Raw genomic sequence first — 13,388 nt, forward strand, 5'->3', positions numbered from 1 at the left:
ATAGACACACTGATTTTTATTTTTTATGTGTGTAATAGCATTGGCAATACTGATTATAAAATTATTATTGCTTGTGACCACCTATCTCAGTGTAAAAAACTGATCTCATTCATACAACTTCCCTAAGAATATAAAGGGTCAGCAGCCTTAACATTCAGTTTTCCTCTTTTTAACTTGGATTTTATATGTGTCTTTAAGATCAGCCCCTACCCAAGGTCCTGGCTCATATTTTTCCCATTGACTAGAACTGAACTCTTGTTTAATTTTTTCTGGTGCTTCAATCTCTATCTCTAAGTCCTACTTGGTAGCCTACAATATGCTTGGGTCTTTCTCATCTTTCAAAATAAAAGCCCTGGGAAAAACCCAAAACCAAACCACTTCATGATGCTGTCTAACACTAAATTGGATGTAGAAAGAAACCTGTCACCCGAATGCACAGCGCTGTGCAGAGCAGCCCTGCGGGGCCTGCCTGCTCACCTGTCGCCACGTCTGCAGCATCTTACTGCTGCGGTCAGTGCCAGACACATCTCATTTGATCTTCACAGCTCAGTGAGGTAGGTGGTCCTGCTATGTCTGAATTATGTTACCTCCATAATAAGGCTTTATTTATCTCATTGAGTGTTAGAGGACATGATGGGATTAGATTGAAGTGAGGAAAGCAATAACATACTTGCTATACTCTCACCTGCATATTTTCCAGTCTGCCACACCTATTCAACAATTGTGATATGTTGACGTAGTAAGAATTTTATGCTTTGATGTCCCTCAAAACTCTATTCTACACAAAGATCTGCAGCTTACTGTTTGTCGTGGCCAAATTCCCTTACTCAGACTTTATTTAAGCCTAGTACTTTGCAGATTATTTTTTTACTTAAAATATTTTACTGACATTTTATAGTACCACTGAGCCTATTACAGTTTATTTTGATAACATTTGTACAGTACACTTCCAAAAAATCAGTCAACTTCTTTCCCATGAGTAGTAGTAGATAAATAGCTAATAAAATGCATTTTCATAAAGGACATGTTAAAATGTAATGAAAAATTCAGAATATGTTTTTTCATAAATTTATATAAACCATTCTAAGTATCTTCTTTGAAATACAATTTGTACATATGGTACACATCAAGGGAATTAAAGGTAAATATATATGTGTTATATCTATATTTGTCTGGCTATTTGTATATACATATGTAACTGTCTACTATATCTCCAAAATAGAAAAGAGCTGCTAAGAGAGAAGAAGCCTTAGCATCATTTGAGGCCTGGAAGGCTATGAAAGAAAAGGAAGCTAAGAAAATAGCTGCGAAAAAAAGGCTTGAGGAAAAAAACAAGAAGAAAACTGAAGAAGAAAATGCCGCAAGAAAAGAAGAAGCACAACAAGTACTCAACAACTTTGAATGGCTTTCTTAATTATTTTTAAATATATGCAAATATAAATTAGTGATTGAGTTTTTACTGATTTTACAATATTCGCTATAAATCAGAAAATCTGAACTTTTTCAGGCTTTTGAAAGATGGAAGGAAAAAAAGATGGAATATCTTAAAGAGAAAAATAAAAAGGAGAAAGAATATGAGAGAGCAAAGAAGCAGAAGGAGGAGGAAAGTGTTGCTGAGAAAAGGAAAGACAACCTAACTGCGGTGGAAAAATGGTAATCCAGAGTAGTAGATATTTTGATAGATTTGAAATCGATAACCCCCTAGGACTTCTAAAATGTATCCATTTGAAATTTACTAATGCATCTATCTCATTGTCATTATTGCAAAGATATATTAGGAAATCTTTATTATATGTTCTCCTTTAACTTTTCAGTGTTTTATGCTATCCTACATAGGAGTGAAAAAAAAGAAGCTTTTTTCAAAGAGAAGAGAAAAGAGAAAATAAGTGAGAAAAGAAAAGAAGAACTGAAAAGAACTGAGAAAAAAGATAAAGATAGACAAGCCATTGATGAATATGAAAAATGGCTGGTAGGTGTTTTTGCTAATGTATTTATATCATTTTAAATGTACTTATTTTGTGTGACTTTTCTGTTCTTAATTTCAGTTCTTTTTGTTCCTGCCTACTGGCCATCTCCATCTAGAAACTGCCCTGTTGAATTCATTCTTTCCTCCTACATATATAATATTTCTTTGATTTACTCCCTAAAGCAGTCAGGCTTAAAACTTCAGTCATAACATTCTTCTTTACCCACATTCCCATAAGTAGCCACTTAGCCAGTCCCGCCCCTTCTTCCTTTGCAATGGTTTTCATATCTGAAATCAGAGAGTGCTGACGAGTAAGCCACTGAAGGTCTGCCAGATCCTTGCAGGTGGGACCCAGTCATGACACACACGCACACTGAGCTTAGTGGCAAGAACATCATTCCGTTTTTTCATTCTCTTTTGATTGTTCTGATGACCTCAAAGAAAAGATCTTATTTAGGTGTCTTTTAATAAAAGAGAGCAAATACATTTTTGGAGGGAAATATCTAGCCGGGCTTCATATATACACAGACATACAAATATATATACATATATTTGCACACATACATATATTTGATGTTTTTGTTAGTTTCAGTGTACTTATGTTTGTAGTTACTTCTCATTAATGTCAACAAATAATGTTTTCCATTTTAAAATATCAATATCAATGGGCATTTTTAATTAATTCTTGAATAAGTAATACATTCATATGAATGGGTACTTTACATGAGTAGCTAACACATTGGTATGAGTGGTTAACTCATCAGTTGTTTCAAAAAGTGTAAGATTTCTCCGCAGGGTTAGGATTCAGTTAGGGCTTCTTTCCATAGTGGTTTCTTGCCAACCTTTTTCTGAAGTCATGCTAATCAGCTGGTTAACAGATACCATCCAGGGTATTTTGTAGTTTCGTTTCTCTGGTCAGGATTGAGGTCAAGCATCCTCCTTTTTTATAAAGATCATCTCTATTTTTCTATGAACTGTAAAGTCATAGACTTTCCACCTTTTTCTATTTGTCTTTTACGTACTGGTTTCTAGAAGTTTTTTTATGCACTAGGAAAATTAGTCTATTATTTTCATATGAGTTTCAAATATTCTTCCCATTGTTTTGTTGGTCTTTCAACTTTGCATATAGTTTTTAGGCCATGAAAATTTTTATTTTATTTGCTGGTGTCAAATGTATCAGTCTTTTGGGTTTTGAATTTCAGGCATAGCCGCAAAGACCTTGCCCATAACTTGAGATTAAACAAGTGCTCCTATTTTAATTATAATAACTTTATGATTTTAATATCTTAACATTTTAACATTTGATCTACTTGAAAATTATCCTGATGTGTGGTGGGAAACATCCCAACTTTACTTTTCCTAAATGCATCTTTTATTAAAAAAAAAAAAAGCCTGTTACTGATTTCAGGTAGTGCCTTAATTACATGATACATCCCCAGATGGTTTGGGTCTGTTTCTTGACTTTTTGTTTCACTGGTCACTCTTACCAGATACATTCTAGTACCACAGTGTCATTTTCTGGCCTTTGTATATTTTAATATTTGTTTGCATTAATCTTCCTTCATAGCTCTCCTCTCAAAGTTTTCTGACTCTTATTGTTAGGTTTTCACAGAAACTTCAGAAGCAACATTAGTTAGAGAGGCATGCAGGATCCAAAGCAGGCTATCTGAAGGTAGAATAAAAAGGTGAAACACTTAGAAATAAACGGAAGAAATGCTCAAGACTAATACGAAGAACATTTTAGAGTGTTCTTGAAGGACACAAATAAAGACTGGAGAAAATGGATCAAAACTGCCACAAAATAGGAACACTCAATGTTATAATAATGCTTTAAAGATGTTGATTAATGCAATCCTAATAAAAATACCAATGGAGTGTATCGTTGTTTATGTGTTGACTTTAGTGCCAGGCAGAAAAATAATAAAATAAGGTTTCAGTGTTGCAAGTGAAGAAGGTAGTGTTTTGTTATTTCTTTTGATTAAACTCTTAAAAAATGCTTTGTTCTAAGAAAAATTAAAAGTCTTCTTGTATTAAGGAGACTTGTACTGACGGACTGCTAGTATCCTTTAGAGTAATTAAATGTAAATGTTTTTACTTTTATTTTCACAGACTCTTAAAAATGAAATAAAATTTCCTTAATAACTAAGCCACAGTTAGGTACATTATGTATTTTAGTGTTTTGTCACTTTTGTATCTGATCAGTCCTCTAGAGAACAAAAATCCACCCATCAAAGACCTAATACAAAATAATTTGTTTTGAAATGTAATACAACCCGTACAAATGTAGTGCTACCTATAAAATCATCCGTATGCAACATCTTACAGATCTACACTCCATCTTACCAATTTCTTACTGAAATTTGTTTTAAGATAGAATAGAAAAATGCCCCTATATGGAATTCTAGTAACTTCAGTTTTCATGTAACATCTCAAAATTTTGATCTACAGCCTAGCTTGGGTAGTGAGCATTTCATGGGTAATTTTTTTGGTGGGCAGGAAGCTGACGCCAAAGATGAGGTAAGACTCTCTTCTTCATGCTGGTTTCAAGATTAATTCCTAGTTAGTTACCTTTAGTAAGAAAATAAGTAAAAGGTTCAGTTTTCAACAGACAACAGTCAGAAGGACTTTCCGACAAGATTTTTAAAATTATTACTCAAGATGACATTGTCGATCCATATTAATTGGTGCAGAGGTTGATAATTGCTTACTTCCTATTCTGACTGTTTAGCACTTACTGGTAAGATCACACGTGTTTCACTTTCCTCTCTCCCTGTGTCAGATGGAATGGAGAAAGAGGGGTTTGTTTATTCGGCCAGTTTCTGTGGGTACAGGCTGGGCACTTTTCCCCCCACCTAGCTAGAGAGTCTCCCTCTCTCTGACATATGAAAATGATCAACAGTGACCCAATCGTGGCTTTTTAAATTTTTTTTCTTGAATTATAATGCTTTATAATTATAAACAGGTCTTTGCTTTACTAGAGTAGCAAGCATGCAAACATTTGCATGATGTGAACAAGACAGTGGGACATTAAAATAAAAGTGCACCTGTCTTGACTCCCCTGTCGTGTGTGAATAATTGTATGGTGATGGAAACCTTGCATGATCACACTCACCTGTGACATTTATGCGTCCTATATGTATATTGATAAAAGAAGTATAAATACCTAATAATTTGCCGAGCCACCCAGCCTGCAGAGGCAGGGTTGTCCAAGGTTCCCTGATACTGCTACCCTCTGAGGAACTTACCAATATGAGAAAGCATGAAACTTTGTACGGTGTTATTAGAGGCTTGGAAAAGTTCTCCCTCTGGCCCTAGCTGGTGTGGCTCCGTGGATTGAGTGTTGGTCTGATTCCCAGTCAGGGCACATGGGTGGGTTGAGGGCCAGGTCCCCCCCAGTGAGGGGTACATGAGAGGCAACCACACACCGATGTTTCCCTTTCTCCCTCCCTTCCTTTCTCTCTAAAAATAAATTAATAAAATCTTTTGAAAAAAAGAAAAAAATTCTCCCCCTGAGCTTCAGGATAAAAAGACCAAATGCTATTAAAATTTCAAGTATTCCTAGATTAATGTTTAGATTTCATTTTCATGGTCAGATAGTCATTTCTTTGAAAAGATTATGTGCAGGAAAACAAAATGGTTCTAAAATTCATCTGATAAAATAAAGTGAGAATATGGAAGACAATATTTTAAAAGTAAGATAAGGCAGGACCATTTTTATCAAGAGATAAAATAAAACTTTATTTAATTATTTTTTTAATTTAATTTATTTATCATTCCACTCTCCTTTGAACCAGCCTGTCTCTCTCCTGGATAATTCCCATCATATTCCAGGATAAAAATTCTTAAATTCCCTCACTTCTCTCCAGGTATGCTTCCACATTTCACTGCTCTTTTTATAGTTAAACCTCTAAGACGTTTTGTTCATACCTTCTTGGTTCTCTGTATCCCTCCCACCCCAACACACCAGTGTGGGCCCTTTCTCAGCCCTACACTGAAACCATGCTTCCAAAGTGGCAGTTTTGTCTGGCCACCTGGCCGGCGAAATGGGCTCTTTCCTGCCGCATTTCCTAGCTTCCTTAGCGGTCTGCAGAGCCAATTTCCCCTTCTCGCCATGTCTCTCTGGCCGGCCTGTTCCCCTCATTTCTCCCACTTCTCTGCCTGCCTTCTCAGTGGCACTTGTTGACTTCTCTCTTTTTTCCCCCACCCGTTACCATGGCCTACAAGGCCTCATAATCTTACTCGTCTGCCTTTTATTCTCATCTGGTAGCCCTCTCCCATTTTTTTTACCAGTTTTTATTCACACCAGGTCTCTTGTTTACACCCACATCCCAGGTTTTCCCCACTGTCAGAGCCCCCACACTTATTCTCTCTGCGGGAAGTGCACTCTCCTCAGTGCTTATCGGGAGAGGCTTCTCTCCATCCTGTCTCACTTTAAGATGACTTTTCCTGAACCCATTTGTCTTTGAAAGTACTCCCTTTTCTTCTTTAGCAGGCACAACAGTTTGTTTATGTATTTTATAAAAATGCACATAATTTGGATTGCCTGTTATTTGTGTATTAACTATTTCACAAGTTGCCTGAGGGAAAGGGATCCTATTTGTGTGTTTGGATTTTACACGTGGTACCCAGTGTACTGAATGACCCCGAGTAGGATCTCAGTGCTTAACAGTTCAGTGAATAAACGCAAATTGAAGCACTGTGGTACCACAGGACACCTTAGAACCTACCCCAAGTAAGGATGTGCTATCGGTATAACAAAGTAACACCAATTAATGGGTGCAAGGAAATAACAATTGGGATTATTTGTGTGACATTTGCACATAAATCACTTAACAGAATCACAGCAATAGAAACTCCAGAACAATTAGGGTGTTAAATATAAAATACCAAACAACAGAACCAAAAGAAAATAAAAGGTAATATCTATTAAATCACATAATAATGAGATGCTTTTTAAAAAATTAAAAGTGCTATAAGAAATAACAATAAAACCTATTAAATTTATAATAATTCATATATCAAAATAAAAAGTCAGGATAGGTGCTGTTGGAGAGTGAATTCCTACAGCTACTTCAGAGAATAAATTTTGCAGCAGAGTTGGACATTCTTACTCCACAGATGAGCAAGTTCACTCCTGTACATACAAATGAAGAGAAAACCTTGGCTTATAAGCCCAAGGAATAAACAGGGATGTTTATAGCATCACTGTCTGTGTGAGGAAAATGAAAACACGACTTCAACAAAAAAATCGATTAATAAATTGTGTTTTGTTGATATGCTGGAATTGTATACATCAGGGAACTAAAGTTGTAACTCCACATAGATGAATCTTAGAAATATAATGAATTGGGAAAAGTAAGTTGCAATAGAAAATATCACACAATATCTTTTTACTATAAATTCTAAAACCTGCAAAACAAAATTGTGTTGTTCTGGGATAAATACATATATAACAAAAGTATTAAGAGATGTGCTGGTGAGCCTCCAGTTTGGAGTGGTGGTTACCTCGTTGGGGTGGGGAGGAAGGAAGGTGTGATGAGGGCGTGATCGTGTTTTCTTTCTTAGGGCATGCATGGTGGGTACACACGTTTTGTTTATGTTACTATTTAAACTGTTGTCTCTGGCTGAAATATCCTATTTTTGGTAAAAATCAAGGACTAAAAAGCATTGATAACCATATGGTTAGATGAGCCAAATGACTGAGAAAAAGTTCACAAAAGGGCTAAAAAAATAAAGGTGTGCTCAACCTCCATAATAAGCAAAGAAACATGAGTCTCAGTGTCCAAACGTCTGTAAAAAGTCTGAACTATTCCTCGCTGCCGTGGCCTGCTCAACCATTGCACCCTTCTGAACCTGTTCTCAGAAAACAATCACTAACTTAGAATTATTGTCTTTGAGTTATGGAATTACAGGTCTTTTTCTCTGTTTTATATAATTCTTTTAAATATCACTTCATATTTAAAAAACTAAGTGGTACATTAATACTTACTGATAGTTTACCGATACTGTAGCAGCATTCCCTAGCTGCTAGTCCTTTATAACCAAGTAAACTAGGAAATGACATTTAAATCTCTTACAGTGGATTATTTTGTTCTATTTAAACATGCATATAAATTTATAGTTTTTTATCTTCTCTTTAGGAAAAGAAAGAAAGGCAGGAAAGAATTGAACGGAAAGGAAAGAAACGCCACTCCTTTCTTGAAAACGAGGCACTTCCTCCATGGAACCCTCCAAGCAGAACTGTGTTCTCAAAAGTGTTTTGATAGTTCTACTTCCTACGTTAGTTAGCTCCTGATTCAAGAGTGTTAGCCATATGTTTAAAACTATTTATTCAGTTATTTATAGTTAGAAGAGCATACTTTAATTAAATGCCAGTCATTTCTGCTGATCATGAAAAAGATGCTTTGGCACTTAATCAGTGAAAGCACTGAAAGCAGATCCTGAACTGCAGATCAGCTGCCGGAAGTGAAGGCTAATCGTCGGACTGCTCTTACCTTGAAAACAGATAACCCTTTACCAAGCCCCGGTGATTCTTACAGTCAGGTGATCAGTGGTCACTTTCACTGTGCTCTCTGTGTTATTTAAGTGTGTTTATTCCCAATAATTATTAAAAAACATCTAGGTACAATAATTATAGAAAAAAATGAATGTATATATGATTGTGCATCTAGATTCAAGCCTTTAAATGAACAGTTGCTGGGGACTGGCATGTAGTATTCTAAAATTGATCTTTAGCTAAAAGCAGTTGGATTTGCACTGTGCAAGCTAGCATTTTGGTCAAATGAGGCAGTAGTTCAGTAAGACACTAATCATTGAGACGTTTTGTTTAATAATTCTGCCTTATGTTTAATACGAATGACCCTTATCTGTTCTAGACTTACATGACAATCATAGGCACTTTATAATGAGCAGACCTCTGAAATTTGTCTTTTTAAATTCAATCTTTTTTATTTCAGTGATACCAAAAAATATCCATTCCATGGTAGTGATATACTTATGCATTAGTTAGGGAAGTTCCACAAAGTTCAAGGTCATTATCACTATTATTATTTTCTAGACTAAAGCCATAAATGTGATAAAGGCAATTTTTGCCCTCTTAACTAATCCAGAGTCTTATAGTTTTTATTTGGAAGACAGCTGTATGGAAAGGAGTTTGTGGAAAATGTCTACACAATTTTATTTATTTAGATCTCTGCATATGCTTGTGGTAATTGAACTCATACTTGAACTGGTCGGCTAGTTTATCACAGACCAAGTGAATGCTCTCAGAGTTAAAATGCTACATTGGCCAATGTGCGATGCAATGAGGGATGATAATAAGCAGTTACTATTTATTAAGCACCTGTTGTATCCTCTCTGCTGGGTTTTTACTAACGTTATTTCTCATCTTTATATCTACTATTCAGGGTAGATATTATTAGCCTCATTTTGCAGATAAAAATACTGAGACTCAGAGACATCGAATAACTTGCCACACATGTAGCATGTGCCTGCGTTAGGATTAGATAGAACTGGTTAAGTCCTCCTCCCTCCAGAATCCACATGCTTGTTTCATGCTCTCATGTGGCCTCCGACAATTGTGAAGACCTCTGTTCCGTATCAATCTCACACACACATTTTACCTCTCAGATCCTACAACCATGCATTATTATCCACAGATTACCTTTTCCTTAAGAAATAGCTGTTTGTTAGTAGAGGTGGTGGATCTCATTAGAGCGGTGAAATGGAAAGGGAATTCATAATATTTAAGGAGTTAGTCAAATGCCTTGTATCCAGGGTTAGAATGTTAGACAAACCTAGTGGTCAGGTACTGTAGGCTTCGATGGAGTCACTCAGGAGCTTCACAATCTGAGAGTCACCCTTGCTGCAGTGCAGGTTCAAGATGGGGAAGATGTCATGGGTCCCTTTGTAGGGTTGCATCAGTGCTATAGATAAAGGACATTTTATAAACACAACTAGAAGCTTTTCTATGCTGCCTGAACTAAGAGAATAATTCATGAAATCGACGTTATTGCCAGCAACAAGTATTATCAGCATGGGATGTAGTGCCTCTCTCATTCATCCATGGGTCCCCCGTATAGTCCCAAACACAGTGCCGACCAGAATAGATTGTTAAGTGCTTATTGGATTGAATTAGCTGTTTGTAGCTAAAATGATACTTGTGAATTCCAGGGAAGTAAAAGGAAAAATAGGAAAAAAGGCTGTAAGATCATAAATGTGCGTTACAGATTTCACATTAAAATATTTACTTAAACTTCCTGATCATTCTACATTATCATAGTTAGTGGGTTACTGTTATCACCTGTTATTTCTCAGAACTAAAATGAAATTAATGTAAAGCATATGGCACACAGTGAGTTAATAAATGTTCATTATTCTTATTTATTATCATGAGCCTACCATTTCCCCGCTGCGTGTAGGTTACACAGATGGGGTTGTTAGTGGTGGACCTCACACTTTTTCAGCAGACAGTCAAGAAGAAATCTGCCTGGCACTCAAAAGAGAATATGGAGGTGACCTGTATTAGAGACATCCTAAAAAGAAATCTAAATACTAATTTCTTAGCATTGGTAGGATGAAAAGGAAAACTAAGATGTTTGCAAACATCAAACAATTCATTTCCTTCCAAAGGGGATTTTTGTCTTACTTTGATTAAAAAAATGTACATATATTATTTTCTGTTTACATCAACTGGTGCTGATTCAGTTATCTAGTTGAATGAAAACTACTCCTGCAGCAGAAATAAAGCTGACTTTTGGGAGCTGGGTGAAAGTCCAGTACTATCTTTGCCACTTGAGATCCCAAGGGGAGAATCAAGCCTGGTAATAATCTCTTTAATACATTGTCTAAGGAATATGGTTTCCCTGTATTTCCTTTAAAAATATCAGTGTACGTCAGCGATTTTCAACCAGTGTTCCACAAGAATTTTAAAACACATTAATACCTGACTATTTATTCAAAGGAAATGACCTCTTTTTCCATAAATTGTCAAATAAAAATGGCAACAACCAACACAATAGCCACGAAGTGAGAATGAATCAAAATTATACCATTTTTTTGTTATCAGCAAAAATATTTATATTTTTTGATGTGCCACAGAATTTTAGTAAGTACGTGTAACATGAGATGAAAAAGGTTGAAAATCACCAATGTAGATATTTGCTCATTAAGTTTTTATTAATTTATAATATAAAGGAATTTTAATTTGAATTAAGAACATACATAAACTTCTAGTTTTATAAATTGTAGTATCATTTGAAGAATGCTGATAATTCAAAGAAAATAGAAAATTTAATGAATATGTGAAAATATTTCTCTAGGAATTTAAATATAATACTAAAAGTAATTATGCAGAACTTAAGTTTCATAATAACCAAGAAAATAGTAATGTTACATAAATAAACAAACAATATAGCATTTTTGATCAGAAGGTTAAAGTTTCCTAAATGAAAGAAAATAACCATTCAGAGATAACAGTATTTCATTGGTCTGTAATGTGTCACATTTTGAAAATGTTAGTAGTGCACTTGTTGGTTTAAATAGTATTGAAACTGATGTTTTTTCACTGGTGCCAAAGCAGTACCTGATAATAATTAGGTATCTACAGTTATATAAACCTTAAAGTAATATAACTATTCATCCAAAAGGGACTTTAATAACTTAATAAACCTGGCCAAACTCTGTTTTTCTAAATTGAAGAAACTGATGCCCAAGACTTTGACTTGCCCAAGCTCATATAAAAAGTCTAAGAAATCTGGAGTTAGAACTCAGGTACCAAGTTTCCTACTTGTCCTCTGCCCACCATCCCACAATTCTGATAATCTGCCGAACCTTTACACGTACACTTGTCTGTGTAACTGTGCTCATGGGTGGATTTTTATCCTCTCAGATGTTTCCTTATTTTCCCATTGCCTCTCCCATAACTATCAGCAGATCAAACCTGTTTAGGCACCTACCCTACCACTTACAATATGAGGAAATTTTAAAGTTTTATAAGTCCTGACTCTTGGGCTAAGATACAACAGAGAAAAGGAATTTCACAAAATGGGAAAAAATGGGAAAAAATGCATGTTAGTCAAAATTTCTAAGAGTAAACTAGTACAGGATACATATTCCTGATTTAATCTTGGCTGATTTCTGTAGTGCTATATTAAAACACACTTAAACCTATAAGCTCCCATTCTGCTAAAAGCAAAAATGTCAATTGTTCTGCCTCCTAAGTACATTGGCTGACAGAATAGTAAATGCTATGTAAATGCTCAACTGGAGACCTGGATTCTGTTCATTTAAAATTTTATGTAATTTGATTATTTTGAAGCATATATTTTACAAGTAATTGTATGATGTTAACTTGGGTGAACTGAAATTTTGGTGTTGAATGTGGGGTGTCTAAGAGTTACTTGAAGAGATGTGTTTAATGTCTGCTTTCTCCTAGCATATTTTCATGTGGTGCTTAATTAAAGTACAGCATTCAAGATTTATTTAGAGTGATGTTATTTCTTGACTGTGCCAAAATTTAATTTCTTAATGTTAAGAAATGTGGTATGAATTTTATTTGTGGGCTAAAGATGAAATAATGATATCATGTTGATGTGCCTTTTATTAGAAATGACTGGAAATTTGGATATAAAACTTTTTTATATCCAAATATAAACTAATAATGGGCAAAGGACCTGAATAGACACTTCTCCAAAGAGGACATGCAGATGGCAATAGAGATATAAAAAAATGCTCAACATCACTAATCGTCAAAGAAATACAAATTAAAACCACAATAAGGTATAAAACCTTATACTTGCCAGAATGTATCATCAATAAATCAACAACAAAACAAGTGATGCTGGAAATTTGGAGAAAAGGGAACCCTAGTGCACTGTTGGTGAGAATGCAGACTGGTGCAGCCACTGTGGAAAACAGTATGGAGTGTCCTCCAAAAATTAAAAATGGGACTGCTTTTGAGTCAGTGATCCTACTTCTGGGAATATTCTAAGAAACCTTGATGCATGCACTGGCCTAAAGTGCCTGTGGCATCATGGATGAGATATGAGACAAATTCACATCTTCCTCCACATGGACTACCATGTCCTGTGGAGGAAAATGGACTGCACAGCTACTCCCTCAAGGGGGGAGCGCCTCAGAGCCACTTGACCACCCTCTCAAGGGGAGAACATGCTGACCCTTGCCTAGATAGGCTTTTATTGGGTTCAGTTACATTAATCATTGTCAGGCAGTAAGGATCAAACAATAGGTAGCATACAAATAACTATTAGGGCTTCTTTTGAGTCAGGGTCTATCAGCTAAAAGGCTACAAAACTTTGGGAAACAAACTCATTTCCTGCTTGGACCTTTAGCATTTAATTAAGAGATTCTTAGCAAAGCAGGCTTCACAGGATTTTACATATTCATTCTCAGGCCTGATTTC

General features: G+C 35.5%; 1 protein-coding gene across 5 annotated transcripts in view; it reads left to right on the forward strand.

The window, feature by feature from the left end:
• The window catches only part of MAP9 (microtubule associated protein 9), a 32,588-nt gene extending 20,141 nt beyond the window's left edge, over window positions 1–12,447 (forward strand). For 4 of the 5 annotated variants that reach the window (XM_053658655.1, XM_053658656.1, XM_053658654.1 and 1 more), the window contains exons 11-14: window positions 1,223–1,384; window positions 1,508–1,653; window positions 1,837–1,969; window positions 8,107–12,447. In XM_053658655.1, coding sequence (XP_053514630.1) covers window positions 1,223–1,384; window positions 1,508–1,653; window positions 1,837–1,969; window positions 8,107–8,229 — 564 coding nt within the window. In that variant the 3' untranslated portion in view covers window positions 8,230–12,447. Of the gene's footprint in view, window positions 1–1,222; window positions 1,385–1,507; window positions 1,654–1,814; window positions 1,971–8,106 lie in introns of those variants that run through there. The other variant, XM_053658657.1, reaches the window with a different exon arrangement.
• Window positions 12,448–13,388: the final 941 nt, after the last annotated feature.

The sequence above is a fragment of the Artibeus jamaicensis genome, unplaced genomic scaffold (genome assembly GCF_021234435.1).
Source record: "Artibeus jamaicensis isolate MK-2021 breed Jamaican fruit bat unplaced genomic scaffold, CSHL_Jam_final scaffold_537, whole genome shotgun sequence".
NCBI classification, from domain to species: Eukaryota; Metazoa; Chordata; class Mammalia; order Chiroptera; family Phyllostomidae; genus Artibeus; species Artibeus jamaicensis.